Source organism: Drosophila melanogaster, chromosome 3L, assembly GCF_000001215.4.
Source record: "Drosophila melanogaster chromosome 3L".
NCBI lineage: Eukaryota > Metazoa > Arthropoda > Insecta > Diptera > Drosophilidae > Drosophila > Drosophila melanogaster.
In genome coordinates, this window is record NT_037436.4 from 3,277,701 (window position 1) to 3,299,035 (window position 21,335).

At 42.7% G+C, this 21,335-nt stretch overlaps 2 protein-coding genes across 6 annotated transcripts, besides 1 other annotated feature; both read left to right on the plus strand.

The window, feature by feature from the left end:
• The first annotated feature begins 2,538 nt into the window (after positions 1 to 2,538).
• On the plus strand, positions 2,539 to 13,196 carry CG12017 (uncharacterized protein). Of its 4 annotated transcripts, NM_001259666.2 has the most exons (8): positions 2,539 to 3,018; positions 8,602 to 8,733; positions 9,252 to 9,402; positions 9,501 to 9,937; positions 10,009 to 10,485; positions 11,283 to 11,488; positions 12,185 to 12,374; positions 12,603 to 13,196. In NM_001259666.2, exons 1-7 carry the CDS (start codon positions 2,862 to 2,864, stop codon positions 12,191 to 12,193), a joined length of 1,569 nt encoding a protein of 522 aa, NP_001246595.1. In that variant the 5' UTR covers positions 2,539 to 2,861; the 3' UTR covers positions 12,194 to 12,374; positions 12,603 to 13,196. The 4 variants fall into 4 exon arrangements, with proteins under 4 accessions (NP_001246595.1, NP_647798.1, NP_001246597.1 ...); NM_139541.3 differs by lacking the exon at positions 12,185 to 12,374; NM_001259668.2 differs by lacking the exon at positions 12,185 to 12,374 and having other exon boundaries at positions 12,633 to 13,196.
• Positions 3,803 to 4,230: a mobile genetic element.
• Positions 13,197 to 13,758: 562 nt separating the features above from the next.
• Positions 13,759 to 21,300, plus strand: CG12009 (uncharacterized protein). 2 transcript variants are annotated; one of them, NM_001259669.1, is made up of 3 exons: positions 13,759 to 14,049; positions 18,298 to 18,615; positions 18,675 to 21,300. In NM_001259669.1, exons 2-3 carry the CDS (start codon positions 18,349 to 18,351, stop codon positions 21,000 to 21,002), a joined length of 2,595 nt encoding a protein of 864 aa, NP_001246598.1. In that variant the 5' UTR covers positions 13,759 to 14,049; positions 18,298 to 18,348; the 3' UTR covers positions 21,003 to 21,300. The 2 variants fall into 2 exon arrangements, with proteins under 2 accessions (NP_001246598.1, NP_647799.1); NM_139542.3 differs by lacking the exon at positions 13,759 to 14,049 and adding an exon at positions 17,048 to 17,377.
• Positions 21,301 to 21,335: the final 35 nt, after the last annotated feature.

Consider the following 21,335-nt stretch of genomic DNA (forward strand, 5'->3'; position numbering starts at 1 on the left):
TCTTTGTCGGCAGACGATGGCCTTAGTCGAGCGTTTCAATTAATTAGCTAGCCGTGCCAAAAACAAAATGGCGCTGCTTATACCAACAGTTGATAAGGCTAAACCAGCAGCAGAGTAAAGTATAATAGGTAGACGACTACAAACTAGCAACAGATGAAAATGCACATTGAATTTCTCTGATCGGCGGCTTTCTAACGCACAGCAGCAGGCCAGTGGCTCAGCATTTCAGCGGCAAACTGCGATTATTGAAATACTCCAAAGGTTTTTTCTGTCCATTGCATTTGGTGGCCAGCTTGGAAGCGACAAATCATGAGCATCGACAGATCCACCAGAGCCAGCATCTATGCCTCTACTATATATAAAATGTGGATAATTGCGTCTAACTGACAGCCAAGACACTGGGCATCTAAAGGTGCACAAAACGAAAAACTCAATAATGTTGGGTACTAAAAGTAAAGTACTTAGATAACTTGTAAAGTACTTAGATTGTATAGTTTTGTTTTTTAATATCTAGTCAAAAAATCCTGAGTTTTATATCGTATTTGAGTTTGTATATAGATGCACTACCAGTTTTGAAAGCATTTCATCTTTGACTTAAATGCCATATTGTAATTTTAAAATCGCAACATTTGGAAATGCAAAGAAATGTGATTTCCATTCAATTAATTTTTAAAATACGATATCTGGCATGTAAAGTGTTGATGTAAAGCTTTATGAAAATATGAATTGGAAGTTTTGAAAGACATTAATTATAGTGATTTCTTCCCATGTATGAGCCTGTATCGGGAGTTGGGGGCTGGGGACGTGCTGTCAGCGTATCTGGCTGCTCTCACTCTCTTTCTAACATGATAATTGGACATGGCCTGGGAACGGGTATGTCAGCTACCTTATGGCTACCAGACGAGGCAGCCAACCAAACAACCAACCAACCCTGGCGACATCTTTGGCAGCCCTATGTCTCCTTAATTGCCTGTCGCCTGTCCGCTGAAAGTGAAATTGATATATGATATGGGGGGGGAGATATACCAACTTACTTATATACGTATAAATGAGCGTTCATCACGAATTCTTCGCTAATTCGCCGCTCACAATGGATAATTTCGTAATTCGGGGGCTAATCAAAAATTCGAGCAGTGTGCGAGTGCGTTGACCAAATGGGATTGGGGACCCGATTCGGTCACACCTCGTTTTTTTTTACACTTTAATCAGAAAATATCAATAAATTGTGCAAACTTTCTTTTTGTGCGTGTCAATGTTGTGTGAGGGCGTCCCATGATATGTACTCTCTATAAGATCAGCTTGTGATGCAGACCGAGCCCTTACACACAAATAGCATTAGTTTGCGAATTATCCAAATCAGTTATGGACACAACCTAAGTAAAGAGATAAAAAACTTTCATTTTTCATTTGCTCGACAGGTGAAGAAACGTGTCTCTCCTCAGCCAGAATTTATCAATGATGCAACTGTCTTTCAGTTTGCCTAAACTTAACTTGCTTAATTTGGTTAACAAATTGTTGATGCAATACACGCGAGGTGCTAATGAATTTCGTTAGGGAAAAGGTAAAAGTGATGAAGGGGTATGTTAAAGATATATGTGTGCTCACTCATGTGGGTTGAAATTTGTTTGCTGCTGCGAGGAAAATCTCCATGGAGCAACCAACTTCTTGACCCCATAAAGGATTTGCATCTACCATATAAGCATTTCGCCACAGGATTAGCATCTCACGATCGACTTTCCAATGATATCCAGGAGTTCATATGTCACTCTTGGCAGTGAAAAGAAGAGTTCGACTTGTGGGTTATTCATGGCATTCATTGAGGATTGATGCAGATTATTCAGTTATCTGCAAAAAAAACTTGGTTACTGATTTAATAGAAAATGATTGAGCCTGCAATAGATTTTCATTTGAGTTGGTTTATTTATAGTAAACAAAACTTATATTTTTGTTGGCCACTAATGGTCTTTTTAGATATAATTGATTATAAATGAGCAAATGAGTTGTGCAAAACAAGCATAGATCGTAGGTTAATAGGATTTAAATAGGCTAACTAGTGGATTTATTATAAAATATAAATAAAAACAATGAAAATCAAAGCTTCTTTGTTGGGGATAAGCTTAAAACCCAAGGCACCTTTTGTTTACAAAGAGATGTTGCTAACACAATACTTGCCGGTTCGCTCCCTGCGTTTAGGTCAAGTCAAAGTTCGATGGTTTACATATGACCACCAGAGAATTGCCGAGAGAATTCCTGGAGTATCGCATTCAGTGTGACACTGAAAATGCGCATAGCGGACAGCTTAATTGATCCGTTTGTTCAGTGCATGCCGCACATTTGCTAAAATCCACACCGGCCAACAACAAGTCAATAGCCAGGTGGGTAGCCAAGTTACCAACTTACCAATTTACCTGGCCGTTGGAAGAGAGCCGCTTTTGGCCACCTCGGCTGCCAACTTTCCAAAGAGCCGCTCCATGAGCGCTTTCACATCGCAACTCTCTTAAGTCGCGGTTTGGTATAAAACTTCTTACGTATGCGCGTCATGGCTTAATCTTACCTTGAACTTGGTCGTGAGCAGATCGCCGAGGAGCCAGTGCATCCACATAATCACCTACCCATAACAACAAACAATATTCGTGCGGGTTTTCGATTCGGGTTTTTTGGAAAATAGAATTTGAAAATGGAACAAAGCGCCGTTGTTCTTGTGCGTGCCGATAAACGTATATAAATCACGTGTGTGTGTGCTACTGACTTTGGTTTCTCCAGATTTCCGATTTCATCTAACGGTGCTAGTGAACATACAATATAATATAAATCCACATCGAAGATTAGGAGAGAGGGGCGGCCAATACTAACTATACAAAATGGACTGGCAGCCGGCAGTTATAGCAGGCCTCATCTGTCTGCTCCTGCCAACGCAGATTTCTTTGGCCAAAGCCTGGAGTTTGCCAGCCCGCCATGCAGATCGTTCAGATCTGGCTTTATCGCCAGCACACCAGCAAGTTGGACGACGATTAAATGGTAAGACAGGTCTCCAATCAAAGCTGCTGAGACTCTCTTGCAGCTCCCAAAATTTCTCTGTATTTTAATTTCGTATTTTTTTGGTGTAATATAACGAGTTGTGAGCCAGCAGACAAAGAAACAAAACATAAACAAAAGCCCTAAGTAAAATACGTTTATTGCAGTGAAATTTCAGTTCATTAAGCTGCCTGTGAGAGTGGCGATTTCAGCGTTCGGCAATTATATAATCGGCCAGCCGCCAAACGAAAGTCGCCACTGTCACTGCCACCGAAGCCAAAGAATCGCCAAGATTTATGAGCCACCAGAGTGGCCGCAGATCCATCAGGGCTGTCACTGTAAAACAGGCATCAATCTTGGCCAGCACACGATTCTCCCTCCATCTGGGGAAAAAGATCATAAATAGTTGCAGTGAAAATATATTTTAAGAATATATGTATTGCACACCCACTTTTAGTACCAAATACTAATGAGAAAACATTATATTATTCGGAACTATCTAACATATTGTTTAGAAATTTTGGTGGTTTAACAGAAAAATGATTAATGGCACACGAAAACCCTATTGAAATCTTAATTTCCCCTAATGTTTTTATGAGCTGTCAATCAGGTGACTTCGATGGGCAATGCAGCATAACAAAGTAGCTTGCATGCGACTTGGTTCTTACCAATTTGGTTCTGTTACGTTGTGGAGCGTACGACACTTTTTTCGTGGCCGCTGCTGTTCAGCTTTGTTTCAAGCCACTACAAAGTCTCGAGTGCATGGCGAACAATTAGCAAAGGAAACGGCTCCGAGCTGTGGGGCAACGCATCCAGAAGTAACATAGACATTATTCAGCGAGCACAGTCAAGAATTCTGAGAATTATCACTGGAGCGCCGTGGTACCTTCGGAACGAAAACATACACAGAGACCTAAAAATCAAATTAGTAATCGAAGTAATAGCTGAGAAAAAAACGAAGTATAACGAAAAGCTGACCACCCATACAAATCCCCTCGCAAGAAAACTAATCCGAGTATGCAGTCAAAGCCGGCTGCACCGCAACGACCTCCCAGCCCAGCAATAAACTTATTAGGGCATTAATGAAAAAAAAAAACTATCACTAAGTGAAAGTTAATTAAGTTAGATTAAGATTTGAACACTTATTGTTAGTCTCTTAACACAAAGGGAAGATTCAATAAATAATAAAAATTAAAAAAAAAAAAAAAAAAAAAAATTAGCAAAGGCGAGGCAACAAGTGCAAGAAGGCACTACCATTGCTAAGCAGACAGAAAAAAGCATACACCTCGTTATCGTTTAGGGCACTTGGCGTCTCGATCTGCTTCTGAGCATGTAATATGGGTCATAACCAACTAAACCAGAACCAAAAGAAGGGCGGCTGGTTGGGTGTTACGATAGACATAGGCCCCGCTGAATGTCGAGTCATTAAAGAAGTGGCAAGAAAACATGAATTAACGTTTTGTTCTCCGATTAAACGAATATCAGATACACTTGAACCGAACTTGAGATATGTAAATTTAATTACGAAAGTCACGGAGTGGAAATAAATGAATGGGCGGCAACTGTGAATATGATGTGGGCGATGTGTTAGTCCAAATACTTGGCACATTCATTTAGAAAGTGGAATCTGTATTATTTTATCATAATTATCTTAAATAGTCCAAGAAATAATTATAGATTAATTCAATAGCTTGGTTAGGTTGCATGCCAGTATAATGCATTCTATTACTACAAATCTGTAAGATACAAAACTTATCTTGTGCAACCACAAAAATGAAGACTAGTTCATTTCATTCATTGATTTCAAGATTCATTACTGAGAGACCTAATTTATTTCTTCCAAAAGACATGTGTATCCTAACTTAATCCAAAACCCCGAAGCTCCCGAAGAGCAAACACCTGTAAAAGGCGCAATAACAACAATAGCAATGCAAACAATAAGAATGGATAAACAGCCGTGCAGTCTAAACAAGTTGATTTCTTAGTCGCGATACTGTCAGATTCAGATGGTGATGGTGACTACACCAACTTGGTGTTGAGCCAACCCAAACTTGAAGGGAGTTATCCCGAGGAGGAGGGGAAATGCCAGCGTCTCCATTCCGGGGGCTTGTATTGTACAAATTGCGCCGACACCAAAAGCCAAGCGAGGCGCAAGAGACAACAGAAAAACTTGAAAAACACTCGTAATTGGGTTATAACCGTCATATTTGTATGTGAGAGTGTCCGAGGCAAGTCACCTACTATTTAAATAAGCCCGGTCCCCGAACGGGTCTGGGCAAAAGGCAAACAATGCCGCACTGGAAACCATGGCTAAGCAAAACTCCTAAACGGAGCAGCATTGGCGACATTTTTGGTCGCGAAGCGCACAAAAATGAAAAGTGCTGCGCTTCACTGGAATGAAATCTAATTTCATTTTTTAATTGTCGCTTTTCTGGCATCGGTATTGGCATCTCGCCCAGCTTGGAATGATGGCCAAACTGGAGCTGCATGAAGCTGTAACAGCGTCTCCATCTGTCAAGTTCGACTCGCCACTTGGTCCACTTGGTTTCGAGTGGGATTTGGATCACTATTTCAGTTGCAGCCATTTGCCACACTGGAAAACGCGTGGAAATATTTCCATAATTGCTCAGCGCACACTTCTCACTTAATAAACAAAACCTGATCCAGCTGAGTATCGACACTCTTACTTGAGAGTCGTGGAATAACTATATAAACAATAAACATGTCAATTATAACTGCATATCTATATTTCTTAGATAGCTTAGTTATAAATTTCAAATGAATATGGCTTGTAAGGAATAGCTTATAGTATTGCTAATATAAATATGAAAAATTAGAATATATATTTCTGGTCTCATAACAAAGTTTCCCTCAGTGCATCCATTTGATTTGCCTAGTCAAAGTGGAGCTCTAATCAATATACAACATGTGCAGCGTTGTTGCTCAACTTGTAGCTACCGGCCATGTCTTGTTTGTGTTTTGAGTTTGCATTTAACTTGCGGTTGACTTCGTCGTCGGCGGTGTCTTCAATTCAAATTCTGCGCCAGATCGAAACCAGTGAAAGTTTATTAAAGTTTCAAGCTCGGCAGAGCTCTTCATGCTCACATGTCCATAGGTTCGTATGTCTATATGTTTATATGTCTGATGGGTCGCACGCTAACGGTTAAGAGTGCCATATTGTTCCGTCCGATTTCTATAATGGCCATAAAATTCTTTTGAAACGAAGTCTGAGATGCTTTAAATGCCGAAACCACTAGATCATTGTATTTAATTCAACTGCCTAAAAAGGCTTGGCGGCGAATTAAATGGCGAGTGCTTGAAGCTCAGACAGACAGAATCAATTTAAAGACTTTAAAAAATATAATTTAATGGTCTTGTAGAGCAATCTTGTTAATTATTTTAATTGCCACGGGTGTCTGGACTCCGAAGCTAAAAGTGAAAAAGAAATACATTATCTGTATCTTAGGCTTAGATTTCAAAAGCAAGCCCACTAAACCTTCACTTTCAAATGAATCACAGAGCAAATTTATTCACGATATTTTTCAATTGCTTAACAAATCTTAAAAAAAGTATCTTTGCTAAAAGGCTTTGCTTTTATTTAGTTTTATATTTCTTTTTAAGACAGTCTCCGTTCAGACAAGCCCCCAAATCATTCGATTCACTTTCAAACGCCGCACACGATGCTCCATGGCCACATTTCATGTTTACAACTTAATCTGGCCAAGAAAAATAACTCAGAATTTCCAGTCATTATGCTAATATTTTACGAGCTACTGTTATGGCCGCTCCTCAGGCAAGGTGAATTAGCCAAATGGCCGGCAAGTTGGCCCACATGCCCAGCAGTCCAGCAGCAGTTTACAGTTGGCCAGCTGGAGAAGTTAAGGTTTACCATAGGCAAATGCGTCACCCATCATCAAGCTGAGGCCTAGCATTTTCAGTGACTACCTATAAATATATAACTACAAGTAAGCCACGCATAAAACTCCATGGCAGTGAAAGTTCATTTGATACTGGAAATTAGCTGGGACAGGGATTATTGGCATTGCCATCGAATTACCATACGCCCTGCCAGCAAAATGGTAAAGAAAAGTGAAAAGCCCAGAGGCCAAGTCGAAATCATCGGTCCAAATGGCAAATGGCAACTTGGTTAGGTATTGGCCAGAATGGCTGCTAAGCAGCTTCCAAGCAGCTGGAGATAATGTGCCACATTTGTCGGCCAAAGAGGACAGCTGCCAAATATCAAAGATGCTCGCCAGGGAGTACACTGAAAGAAATATTGTACTTTAATACTACTAATAGAGACCTTAGATTAGTCAATCTTGTATGCTATACTTCTATTCAATATTTTTCTATTCTACTATCGATTATTAAATTTAAATATAAAATATTTCGAATATAGTGAAACGTCTTTCAAAAAGATTCCTTTGAGTGCATCACGATGTGGCTTTCTTTCAACTTCCCCAGAGTCTTCGATTTCCCTTCTTGGCACTCCTTTGCTCCCTAACTCTGCGCATTCTGGCACAGGTTTTCCTTGTTGCTATTCGGTTTTCCAGCGGCGTGGGTTGAATTTAGCAGGATGTTATCTATGGGATGTCACCACGAGTTGCAGGTAAACAATTTCTCACAGGCGGGTACTTGTGGCATCTCCTCGCGGCTTTCACTTGGCATTGAATTTGGAAATATTAGCGGAGCCTTGGGTCAAAGTACGCGCTGTACCATTGAAAGTGAAATGAGCCAAATAAATTGTGACAAACAGACAACTAACGACATGGGAAAATACACACGAAGTGGCATTACATTTTCACTTATCACGACTCCTTTCATGTTGCAGCATGGCAATTAAATCAACAAAAGGCCTAAGCAAATACTAATGAATTTAAGTAGTGAATAAATTGCTCAATTTGTGCGAAATTCTGGGAATTTTGTGTCATCAGAGAGAGGAAAATTATTAAAGCGTGCAAGCCAACAAATTTTTGGCGCCAGATGAATAAGTATTTATTTTGCTACTTACTATTTCGTATTTGATTGCATGTTTTGTGTAAATTGATTTACAATGGCATCTTTGCCGGCGCGACAAATTAATTTATTCCCATTTAAATGGCCTCAAATTAAGATGCGATCCAGCTGGTCATGTAGCAATAATTTTAATTGACAGCAATCGCTGAGCTTTTCACTCCATCACTGATTGATGACAATCTTCGATCTGCTAACTAAAACATAGCTCGCGCCGCGAACATCGGGCATTGTGTACTGGAATAATGGATATCCAAAGGGGGGAGTACAATGCATCTGCACGCACCGCACATCGGTGGTCAGAAAACCACACAAGGTGTTGAAATGATTGCCCAGTGGTACTGGTCACACATACTTTCACTCAAATATTTACACTGGCTGAAAATCGCCAAGTTGAAGCCATGACCATGTTGGCCAAATCAGACCACAAATCCCCACTGAGTTTGCCCGGACAGAAAGTCCGTCGAGCTGTCAATCGCGCGTTTGCCCAATTCGTTGGCAGTTTTCCATTTAATATTTGACTAGTTTCGCTGTATTTACTTACGCCGATCTCTACGGGCTGTCTTCTTGCAGAGGTATCACCGTATCTGGACCTGGCCTTGTGCCCCATCAGAGCGGAACCCTGGACCTGTGCCCGCCAACAATCCGGTCGGATACTTGATGCTTGGGATGGAGAGCTGAATATCCAATGGCAGAAACTAAAAGGTGAGTTTGGGCAAATATACATAGAAGTATTTTCAAATTTTAATTGATTAAAATGTGACGATTTAGTCACAAGTTTAGAGCATTAGTCCGATTTGAAAATTAGGTCACTGAAACAATAATAACTACAGAAAGCTTTGAGAGAAACACGATCTTCAATTGTTAGTGGAAAATATTTGTATAGACAGAGTTTTTCCCACATATGTGGGCAAATAAAAATCCCAGCAATGAAAAGCTGGCATTTTCACCAACCTCCAAGCTAAACTCGAAGTTTAAACAACTATTCGTGGGTGAGACTCTAGGAAAAAGTCAAGGAAACCCCCAGGGTTTAGTGATCATTAGGTGCGATAATCAATGAATTTTGGAGGAGTTGGTTGTAAATTTTACACGCAACTCCAAAAAAAAAAAAAAAACAGCGGACGTGCTAGGAATTTACATGGAAAAGCAATTAAAATCGAAAGCATTTTCTTTTTTCACCAAATTATTTCCCCGTACTTTTTTTAAATTTTTTTTTGGGACAGTCGAGGCCGATCGGCAGATGAACGCCACGATCGAGAGAAGAGGGTACAGCACATCGGAGTTGCCCGTGAAAGAGAAGCCGTCGACGATACTGAAGAAAATTGAGATCGGCACGAATTACATGAAGAAATACCTGGCCGAGTCCATGGACGGGTGAGTGTGTGGACAAACTGGTTGAATGTAGATTTTCGCCAGAGTGTTAATCTTCCTGTTTTTTTTTTTTGTTTTCGCCATTTCGCCATCACCTGCAGCTTCCTAGGTCGCGAATACGAGTATCTGCAGACACCGAAAGCGGCTGAGGATGATAGTGAAACTGATCAGAGTGGAAATAGTGCCGAAGATGACGATGAGGCGGATGCGGATGATGCCAGCAATGCGGCGGAGGAGGAGGACAATGCAGAGGATGAGGATGCGGATGCCAATAATGAGGAGGATGATGAGGAGGAGGAAGATGACCGGGATGAGGAGGATGACGACTCGGACAGCACGGCGGAACAGGATCAGGATCAGGACCATGAGCCAGAGGCTGAAGCTGACAACGAAGACGAGGATGTGGATGAGGCGGTCTCAGCACCCGAGAGTGATAATGAAAAGGAAAATACTCCAAGTATCTTCAGTGGAGCGCCAGCAGCGCAATCCCAAGGTGATGGGAAAAATCCCGCCTTAGCCGAGGACAACGCTTCAACAGGTAAAGATTAGGGATAATTCGCATATCCTCGGCATTCTCATTATGCAACTAACTTGATGTTCTTCAATCAGGTGTGGAATTCATCGAGCTCCAGGATGGCGACGAAACTGCGGCGGGTGCGCTGAAAAAGCCGGGCGGCGGTAAACGCAAGAAGAACAAGAAGGGCGGCAAGCGCAAGAAGAACAAGAAGAAGGGTCACGGATCGGAGACACAGCCCTCCACTTTGGTGGTGGTCCAGGCGGCACCGGAGCACCACGAGGTGGACTCGGGACACGAGGATGGATCCTCGGTGATCAGTCACGGGAGCTCCGATGACACAGTATCCGTGGGAAAACCGATGAGGAAGCGGAAGCACAAGCGACGCATGAAGGGCAAGCGGAAGCGCAAGGGTCAACATGGGTCAGCCGTCGTGGAGCACGAGCAGAGCGACCTCAGTCTGGGATTGGGCCTGCTCGACGAACTGGCGGACGCGGATGATGTGCTCTCTGGTGTCGGCGGGGGAAAACGCAAGCACAGGAACCCACTTAATTATGGTAGAAGTAACGGAGGTGTGTGTTGTTTGCTGCGTGTGGTTTTACATGACTTTTGCGCACCGTTTTCTCAAGCACAACTTAGTGCCTTCTATGTCTAAGCTTCCAGTTTTGTCTATGATATAGAGTTTTTTCGGTGAAAAAATGTTTAGAATGAATTCGTGCATCTTAAAAAATCGATGTCTTTTTGAAGTAGATAATCTTTAAAGCACGTCACCGAAAATATTCTGTATTGGTCTTGATGACTGGTTTATAAAGTTTGTGTTTATATCTGGTGATGGTGTAAGGACGATTATATATAATTTGTATTATTTTATTATATAGATTATGTCGTTTTAATATTTTATTACCGAAAGGCATAGCATTTATCGAATTCATAATGGTAAAAGTGTTTCTGAAGCCAGCAAAGTTATTTTGTGGCGCCATCTACATAACAGCTGCGGAAGTCTGAGCTTATTCTGTAAGCTGTGTAGATGGCGCTGCTGAGTTCTTCAGCAATGCGGCAAATGTTTTCAATGTAAATTCAAATCTTTGGCATACAGTAGTTTAAGTTATTTTAAATAATTTAAGTGTTTGGTTTAAATTAAGTTAAGTTGCCTGCTTTTTGCTTGCTTTTTGAATGCCGTTTCGTTATCGTTGACGCACCTAACGCGCACTGCAGTTCATACTAACAAACACCACCCTCCCAAGCGAAGAATTTAAATGTTATTTGCGTTTTTTGTTCGATCTAGCCAAGTAAGTGTGATCAACCCAGAGTACAATGATACTAATGCATACGAATTTCCTTTGATCATCATTTATCGAAATGTATATAGTTACCCGCGGCAAGAAGAAGAAGAAGAAGAAGGCCATTGCCAAGTTCATAATGATTGGCAGCTTCCTGAAAGCCAAAATCGAACTGCTGCTCAAGATCCTGGGCGCCCATCTGCAGGTCAAGTTCTTTGCCATAGCCCTGATTGGTCTGCTGATCAATATAGCCCGATTCTGGATCGATGTGAAGCGCGGCAGTCCGCCATCTAAGGTGAGTTGAGCTTGGGTCCCAGATCCTGTGAGTTTGTTCCGGTGCATTTAGCCCGGTTTCACTGTACTGACATCACACGAACATCATCATGTTCAGGTTGCTAGACCAAGGGATAACCGACTCTAATGGATTTTTTGCACTCTTTCAGTTCTGATAAGAATGTCCTTACACTAGTCATAAGTGAACAACCATTTTTATGGGCCACGGTTTGTTTTCGATGCTGTTTGTTGTCAAGCAAAAATTGAGAGTTCTCACCAAGAAATGTACAAAGAAAATTTAATTTGATTTAAAGGTTGATCGTAAAAACATACATGTATTAGCGTGAATTCATTTAAAATATAACGTTGTCTTTTACTCAATTATTTATTCATTTAAATGCTTTTAAATTCCAAATTTGAATAAATCTTTCTTTTTCTAAAATTTTATGTTATTATGATCAACAATTTTTCTGTGTACCTCTGCTAATCTCTTTCCAACTGCCCTTGTCTCTCGACTCTCTATCTCTTGAACAAATGATGTATATAAAATATGTAAAATGCGTTGATACCTTCCAAAACACCCGAGCGCTCTAACTTCTCTAACTGTTTTCGGGGACCAGCTCCAGAACCTCTTCAAGCTTCAATCACCAGAGTTCCAACCACCTAACGACTCCAAAATGTGCCGTATGCTAACAAATTCAGACCTCTTTGGTTTCAGATATGGTAAAATTTTGGACAGCTCACAAACGTTCTCGGAACGTACAACTCTAAAACAAAAAAAAAAATGAAATTATACAAGAAACAGAAAAACCCAACCAATGTGTTCTCTAATAACAGTATACACTTTAAGACCCAAAACCTCAAACAGATCTTAGAGTTCGTTTCCAAAGTTTTTTCCTTCACACTGTGTAAGTACGAGTTTTGGGCGGATGAAGCGAATTGATTGCTCTGAAAGAGTCCTGCAGGACAGACATGAAACTCAGATACACCCAGATACAGATACAGATACAGTCACAGTCACAGTCACAAAACATACAGTCAATATAAAACCGAACCACTCACACTCTTGGGCCTCTTTGGTACTTCCTCTGGTGTTTCTCACTTCACGGCACACGTTTTGCATATTTTCTAACTAGGTTGTATACGTTGAACATGCCCACCATCAGCACCACTACGAGGACCACGGGGACGACTGGAGCGAGCCGGGTAGCTATTGGAAGCGCTCACTGCAAACGGATCCCTCAGTCGAGGACACAGACTCCTCCACGGACAGCTACCAGGTGCGCCAGCCGCAGCAGCAGTCACAGATCCAGGATCCCCATTACCTGGCCTATCGCAACCAGTATGGCCAGTGGCAGTAGATTAATCCACAAATCCAAGCCACTCCACCTGAACTCTGACCTCCAATGGAGACATTATTTATTGTATTTATTTGATTAACATTCGTGGTACGACGCTGATTATTAAATAATCCATAAGGCCCTAGAGCAAAATTAATTTTAGCACAATGAATGAAATGCCAGTAAACCAATTTTAGCTGTAACCCTTAGCCCCCTTAGTGCAATGCCTTAAATATATGACTAAATTTTAAAAGTGTACCTTTAATGAGAAATCGAAGAACTGTTTCGGATACATACGCAGCGAGCAAAACAAACTAGACATAAGTTATTTATGCCAATTATTTATTGTATTCGTATGTTATATGATGCTTATTAAAGAAAACTAAATTGGACGAATATCTATTTATTTGATATAGCACATAATTGACTGCCAAAAATTTCCAATCAGAACTGCTGCATCATTTCCTGCTGCCATTTTGGGGTGTGATCAGCAGACTTGGGTTCCCCCAATCAGAATGCGGTCAATAATCGCTGGAATTCCGAAAGAAGTTTCACCTGCTGATTCTAAATTCTGTGGCCCAATTCTGGGCTCTACTGCTCCGTAATACCAAATGGCGAAGAAGTACGCCCAAAATAGACGCGTCTGTGGGGCGCATTAATTTTTTTTTGGGTGTCGCTGTGGGCAAAAGCAATTTGCGCATGCGCAGATTGTGCTCGGAATGCCAAATGAAATGCTCAAAATGTTTGTAATAAGCCATTAAATTTGTGTTTGACAAACGTCTGACAACTCGAGCGCCAAATTTATGGCTAATAAATCTGAACGGAACAGTCTGGCACAACGGGAAATGTTTCTGAATAAAAGTCTGCACGGAAATATCGAAAACTAAGTGGGATTTGGAGTTAATGTATGAAGTCCAGGCAGTCGAAAAGAAAGTCAAATTACAACTAATCAGCTCTTTACACGCATTCTGACACGTTTGGCTTTTACATTTTGATATTGACCTTGTTTAAATTAATTGAAAGAAAACCTGGGGCCATTAAAATGCAGCGTGGGGAAAAGCAAATTGACATGCCGCAGCGCGCTCGTTATCATCAAGTTTCGTGCAAAGAAATGCTTATCATTAGCAAAATTAAAATCAATGAAATTGGCCATAAAAATTCAATTGACTTGGCCCAATGCGTGGGAGCAAGTCCAAGTTCCAGCTCGACTTGGAGGGGATCGAAATGAATTGGAACTGGAATCGTAGGTGTCTGCAAACGTGTGCCACATAATTGATTGTAAGAGAAACAGAAATAGTTTAGTTTTCAGCACTTTCTAAACAACGCCTTTGCACAGAAAGAAAAGGAGATAATATGAATGTTTAAATTGGCATTTTAGATAGGGCATTCTTTGAAGTATTCAACAAACCTAACATTAGAAACATCTAACTTATGGGTTTATATATACTTTGTATCCCAATATATTATTAATATTTCCCAAGCTTAGCAGGACGCTAAAAGAGAGTGTCAATTGCTTACAGTGCATTTTGGACTTTGGTTTAGGTTTATAGTGGGCGGTGGTGTCGATCTGGATGTCTGGTGGGTGTGGCTCCTGGTCATCAATCATGCAGATACAATCTGTTCTCGATAAGTTGCCAAAAAAAAAAAAAAACAGCAAAATCACTACAACAATCAATTGAAATTCTCGCAGCGCGAATGTTTGCTCAATGGGGATTGGGTTTGGGTGGAATAACGGTGACCAACGTGCAGTGTTTGCGAAAAATCATAAATAGTATCAATGGATTTTGGCCAAAAGGAAGTGTCAGTGGAAGTGGGCGTGGGTCAGGAGTTTTGGCAAATAAGTTTTGGATAATTTCTAATCGCGTTCCGACGAATGCTCCACTAAGTGACAGGTGGCGACGTGCCGCTGTCAGTTGAACTGTCAACTTGGGCATTTGATGGAAACTTAATTAATTTAAGTGCCGCTAGAAAGTGGGCCTGCATCGCCCAACGCCATATCACGTATACGCAGCGTGCACGCGACTCAGTGATCAGTGGCAGAAAATGAGGGGGCCGCACAGTACCACAGTTCAATTTCAACGCCCACGTGTTTAATTTCGGATGCTTCTGAAATTGAAAAGCACTCATGATTTTCCATTGCAGTGCCATTTGCATTTTAGAAAGTTACGTGTTTTTTCGCTGCATTATAATCGAGACAGAAAACCCCGAAAGTCCGAAAAGAAAAAGTCCAAGTCCAAGAAGCATTTTCGCTGCTGCATTTTTTCCAGTCGATTTTAAAATAATACCCGTTTAAGCAAACCCTCCACCACCCACCTCCACCTGCATCTATTAATAATTGTATTATTCATAATTCCAGTCATGATTCTGCTTTTTTTGCTTGGACGTAGAATTTCAGACTCAAACCCAACACGTCGACTTGTTGTCAAGTGGCTTATCTTTGCACGATTCGCTCCTGGTTTGGGCTCTTTATGATTTTTTTTACTGGCAAACATTTCATGCAAATCGCAATCGAGTTACTTTGTTGCCAAGTGCAATAAAGTGCATGAAGGCATGTTGATGATCGTGCTAAAAGAGTTTGACTTAAAGAAGTCAGATGTGGTTTGTTCGCAGAATTTGTCACTTTAATCGTTTTTAAAGGAATCAATTGGCATAAAAGAAATATAAATAAATACACATATCTTTATTGATAAGCTATGTTTTCAAATCCATATGTTTTAATACTAACTAACAAAAATAAACCTTAGTGAGGATAGATGAGGTAAATGTATATGATTTCCATGGCACCTTAATCTTGCAGAACCCCTATACCTACTACGTCTCATTATTATGCCAGGAGCTCTCAGTTCGGTTACAAGATGAACAACTCGAGATAGTCATAATCAGATAGTCCAAATAAGCGCCTTTGATCAGCCGCCTTTGCGTTGAACGAGGTAGGTACAGCCATCACAACTAACTAGCGCCAGCGTCGATAAATAATTAATAAGAAATGTCATAAATATTAGCCATTTAAATGGCCATTTCCGATGCCATTGCCCTCTGCAGCTTTCGCTTTTTTCAGCTGTGGGTGTACGTGATTTAGATAGAACTCCGGGGGAGGGGGTGAGGAAAGGGGAAATGGCTGGGCACTAAACATGAAATTAGAAATTCATAATTGTCGCGTAATACGGCAACACAAAATACGTGGACTTCAATGACGGCTCGTTCGCATGCGAAATGGTAGCACACCATTCTAAATTGCTAATGCGCCTTAATAGGCTTCGCTTGTTTTGGGAGTTTCGGATCGAATCGGGTTTATTTTGGTTTTTCGGTCTCTTCATTTTTTAGTTTTTTAGTTTTGGGTGTGTGTGAAAGTCACTGCATGATGATATTTCGTTTGTTGCATAATCCTTCCACGCAAATCGCCCAGGGCCAAGCCAATGAACCCTGTCGAATTTTAGTTTGCCCATCTCTAGAAGAATCATATGGCATGATACAACCACACCATACTATAAAATTGCAATCTCACGTCGTCGCCGGGGCAATCTTTCGAGTGTAATCTGCTCTGCGGACTCGTGTCTTCGTCACCCAACTGCCATTCTGGATGCCTCCTAATGGATAAACAATTTCTTGGTAATAAAAGTTTGTCACTCAACTAACATAACTAGCTTCTTTGGAAATACTTCGCTGCCGGAACTTGGTGATTCTCAAATGTCAATGAAGATCCAGGATTTAGTTTTAATTAGAGGGGAATCACTTCAAACAATGAGTTTTTTAAATTGAAATCATTATTACTAATAAAGGGAAATATCTTAGACAAACTAAGTAAACGATTTGAAATTAATAATGATAACTAAAGTGTGGTAATTTATTTCGCATTTCGTACTAATTTATTGAGATATTACAAGATCATGGTCATGACCATCATCATTTCCTGCCGCTCTTCAGCTGTCTCTTCGCTCAGGTTCCACACAACTTGAGTTCCACATACGTCGGCACACTTTAGCGCATGCGCGCCAAACTTACCGCCACGCACACCAACACACAGTGCGTATGCGCAATGTCACGTCTGCGGTGAAGAAGAGGGTTCCAGTTGTAAATGTAATGGTGTGTAGTTGTAATTGAGTTGTTACTGTACCCACATACGTAGTAGCCACCTTTCTTCGGGCTGCTCTGTGTGTGCGTGACTCTTTGGTTTCTCTGCCTTTTTGCATTCTTAATAAATCAACGCGAAGAATATATAAATTGGGCGGCTCGGTGGACGGTGGCAGTTAGTATTTTCCAGCCAACGGTGCCTCACAGGTGTGCAAAAGAGCCCGCAGTGCGAGTGCAAGCCTTGCGTCTTACCCCAATTATATAGCCGGGATATTGGAATTGGATTAAACGCAGCCCCCACACCTATCAAATAGCACAAGAAAAAGAGCCAAAAAATCAGAAAACGGATTATCGCATGTGTTTTTTAAGCAAAGTGTTACAAGCCAAGTGATATATAGTGACCAAAACTGAACAATCTGTGTGTGAAAATGTGGAAAACGTTGTGTTTGCTGCTTCTCTTGACGGCCACCTGCAGCGCAGGACCCCTGTCCGCCCACCAGGTGAGTGTTAGAGTCCACTGGTCGGATATCCATGCCGCAGACAGCTTGACCACCGAAGACCACTTCCGTTCGCCTTAACGGAAATGGGAAACTGTTAGTGGATGGTTTGCCGACCCGCCAAGCCATACGATGAAATCTTAATGGGACATGGCCTGGACTCACTCGCATTTGCATACCTGAATGACGACGAATGCCTCTTCTACTTCTTTGGCCCGGCTTATTTGGTATGCCAAGCGTTTAGCCTTTTTTTAACGGCCAAGACTCCAAGACAATTCGGTCTATGGTATTTATAGGCACTGCAGGTGGCTTAATGACAGGTAGAAGCCGGCGAGAATTCGCCAGAGAAATCACTGGAAAAGCTTCCAAGAATTAGCCAGCAACAAAGTCTTTAAGTTTGCATTACTCATGATGGGTAACCTTTTTGTGGGAAGGGTCTACGTACAACTGAAAGTTTTTGGCACCAACTCATTGAAATGCAGGGCCCAAAATAATAAGTTAATAACAAATCCATATGGCTAAAATATTATGTGATAATATGTGAGCGTTCCATTCGAAAGTGACTTCAATTGCAGCGAGACCCATAAAAGGGCTGCAACAGGTGCGAAGTGCACAGAGGGCTGGGCATTAACTCACCTTTTTGATTCGAGTCCATTCGCTTCGCTTCGATTCAATTTAATTTTCACTTGCTGCCGCCTCGTAGACGAAAACTAGAACACAAGTGAAATTTTTCGGGTGCCTAGTTGATCGCAGAGTCACGTGCTGGCTTCACGGGATTATCCATGCCCATCACGTACCTCGTTAGCCGAATGGATCGTACAGCTGGCTTAAAGATAGGATACGGAATGTGAAATAGGATACAAGCCATCGTAGATTCCAGAAATAACTGTACATATATTTTTCCTTTTTCTTGAATTCAACAGAAGAGGAAAGCACCCGTGACGCGTGAGGAGCCTGTCCCAGCTGAGGTGGAAATGCCGGAACAGACCGAAACGGAGGATGAGGAGGCTCCAGCGGAAGCAGCTTCCATGGGAACGCTCACCCTGCCCAGCAATGCCACCTCCATTCGCTCGGACATCACGGATAACTTCTCGTGTGTCAACAAGACCTATGGCTACTATGCCGATGTGGAGAACGACTGCCAGATCTTTCACGTGTGCCTGCCGGTTACCTACGCCGATGGCAGGGAAAATACTTTCCGCTGGAGCTTCATCTGCCCCGAGGAGACCATCTTCAGTCAGGTGGGTGTTCTGGAACGAATCCTTGGCTTAGTAAAAAATTTATTCAACATTTATCACAGGAATCGTTCACCTGCATGCGTCGCGAGGACATGACCATCGAGTGCGAGGATAGCTCCAGATACTACGAACTGAATGGCAACTTTGGTGGTCCTGCGGAGGAGGAAAGTAAGCCCACTCCCGTGGAGAGCGAGGAGCCGGAGAAGGAGGAGTCAGAGCCCGAACCCGAACCCGTTGAGTCAGAGCCAGAGATTCCGGCAGAACCAGAAGTCCAGACAGCCAAGCCGATGAAGCCAGTCAAGGCCCAAAAGCCCAAACCCAACCGAAGGAAGCCCCAGCCCCAGAGAAAGGTTCCAGCTGTAGTTACTGCTGCACCTGAGGTAGAAGCTATTCCCGAGCCAAGTGCCCCCGTCGAAATGGAGCCGAAGCCCTTGAAGCCACAGAGGTTCACCAGCAGACCCCACCAGGAAAGACCCCAAGTGAAGAGGCCTGCAATTGCTGCTCCACCTATGCGAAATGAGCTATTCAATGGAATCCGCAAGCGTCCAGCCATCTTCAATAAGCCACCAACTACAGTGAAACCAGTTGAGGAGGTGGTGGAAAATGAACCGGCGGTCACAGAGGCAGTGGTTCAACTTAGTGAGCCCCAACCCACACTGAAACTGCAGACCTTGTTCGCGGAACCGGAAGTTATTCCTGTGGAAGTCCAGGAGCCAGAAGTTCAGGCTTCCGAACCAGCTGTGACTTTCGTTCAGCCAGAGCCCGTTGTTGAGGAAGTGGTACCCTCGAAGGTGGAGATTGATACCAGGATCGAGGATGTCAAGCCCATTGAAGCCATCGAAGAGATTCCTGCCGTCATAGTGGAAAGTCTGGATCAATCAAGGCCCCAGGAAATGCAGGAGGAAGCTAAGATAACTGAAGAGGAGGCCAAACCAGAGGAGGAGCCAAAGCCGGAAGAAGAAGTGAAACTCGAAGAAGAACTGAAGTCAGAAGAAGCAGCTAAGCCGGAGGTGGAGCTGAAACCCCAGGAAATTCAAGCCCAAGAAGAGCCCGAAGTGCCAGCCAAGGTGGAGGAGATCATTGAAGCTAATCCCGAGGAAATTAAATCGGAGCCAGCTATTATGGAGGTCAGCAACTCCCATGAGGAACCCTTGGTCAACCTGGAAGCTCTGGAAGCGGCCAAGCCAGCAGATGCGCCCGAGAGCATGCCAGCCACTCCTGAAATGGAACAGCACAGTCCTCTTGTGGAAGAAATCCTGGATAACACTAACGATGGAGAGGCGCAGGAGTCCCTGGGAGGCTTCAAGCCAGTGGATCCCGTGATGGCCGCCGAAGCGGAACAGTTGATCACCGACTTTCTTAACACCCTCAAAAAGAACGAAGAGAAACCAGAGACTGACTTGGCTGAGAGTATACTGCCAGTAAATAATACCGATGTGTCCATTGAGGAGGCCAAGCTTCCGGAGCCCGAGATCGTGGACAAGAATGCATCAGTTGAGGAGCAGTTGTTGGAGGAAACCGAAGACAAGAAGTCTCACAAGACCGAGATGATGCAGGACTCTCCGATCATCAATATAATGCAGGTGCAACATATGCCCATGGACTACAGAATCCCAGTCCGGGTTATTCCCGTGGAAGTCCAACCTGTTCCCGCAATCTCTGAGGCATCAGAGGTCGCTAAGGAAAGCGCTCCAGAGGTGGTATCCGAATCTTCTCTAGAGGAGGCCAAGGAAAGTGCTGCAGAAGAAGCTAAAGAATCCATTCCCGAAGAAGTTGTCGATACAGCTCCTGAGGAAGTCAAACAAATTCCTAATGTAGAGATTCAGGAATCCCCTATGGAGGAGCCTAAAGAATCTTCTCCTGAAGAAATCAAGGAAAGCACTCCCGAGGAAATCAAAGAGACTGCTCCAGAGACAGAGGTTGAGCTGGTGGTCGCGCCCGACCAGACTGCTTTCCACGACGATGACGCCCAGGAGAGTCTAGTCACAGCCGCCTACATGCCCTCCATCGAGGACATCGTGGAACTGGTCAAAGAGCGCCTGGATCAGACGCCCAAGAAGGATCAGATGGCTCCCATGGAGCTGATACTCACACCTGGTGGTGCAGAACCCATGTCCTTGGTTCAGAGCACTCCAGAACAGTTGGAGCCGGAATCTCAGCCCACGGAGGAGGCGGCATCCACTGCCGGGCAGGAAGAGGAAGTCATCCTGCCCATTTACAAACGCGTCTCAACTGCCGAACCCGCCATGTCTAAGGTGCAAACGCTGCCCGTAACGGTGAGCAAAGTGGATACAGAAGCGCTGCCGGAAACTGAATCCCAACCGGAAGTCCGGGAGCCCAAGATGGACGCCCGCAAGCGACGTTTCCTGTTCCGCGCCGATGCCAGCTAAAAAGGAAAACAGGGAGATGCAGCGAAGGACAGATAACAATCCTGGCAAGGATTATTCACCCACTTAGCCCGAACCGGAACCCCGTTCACCTCCTAGTTCCCAATACGCTATCCCACTCATTTGCACCTAGGCAAATAAATTTAATAATTTTTTGATTTCCTAGTTTTATGGCCATTTCTCAAAGGATAATTGCGGACGAGCGTTGAAATTTAAGTTTAGAATTGTTGTTCCGACCAGTTAAAGAAACAAACTACAAAAAAAATTGCAAAAAAATCTTAAAATAAAAATATTAAAAATTAAATAACAAAATTGTTTGATGTAGGTGGGGTAAAA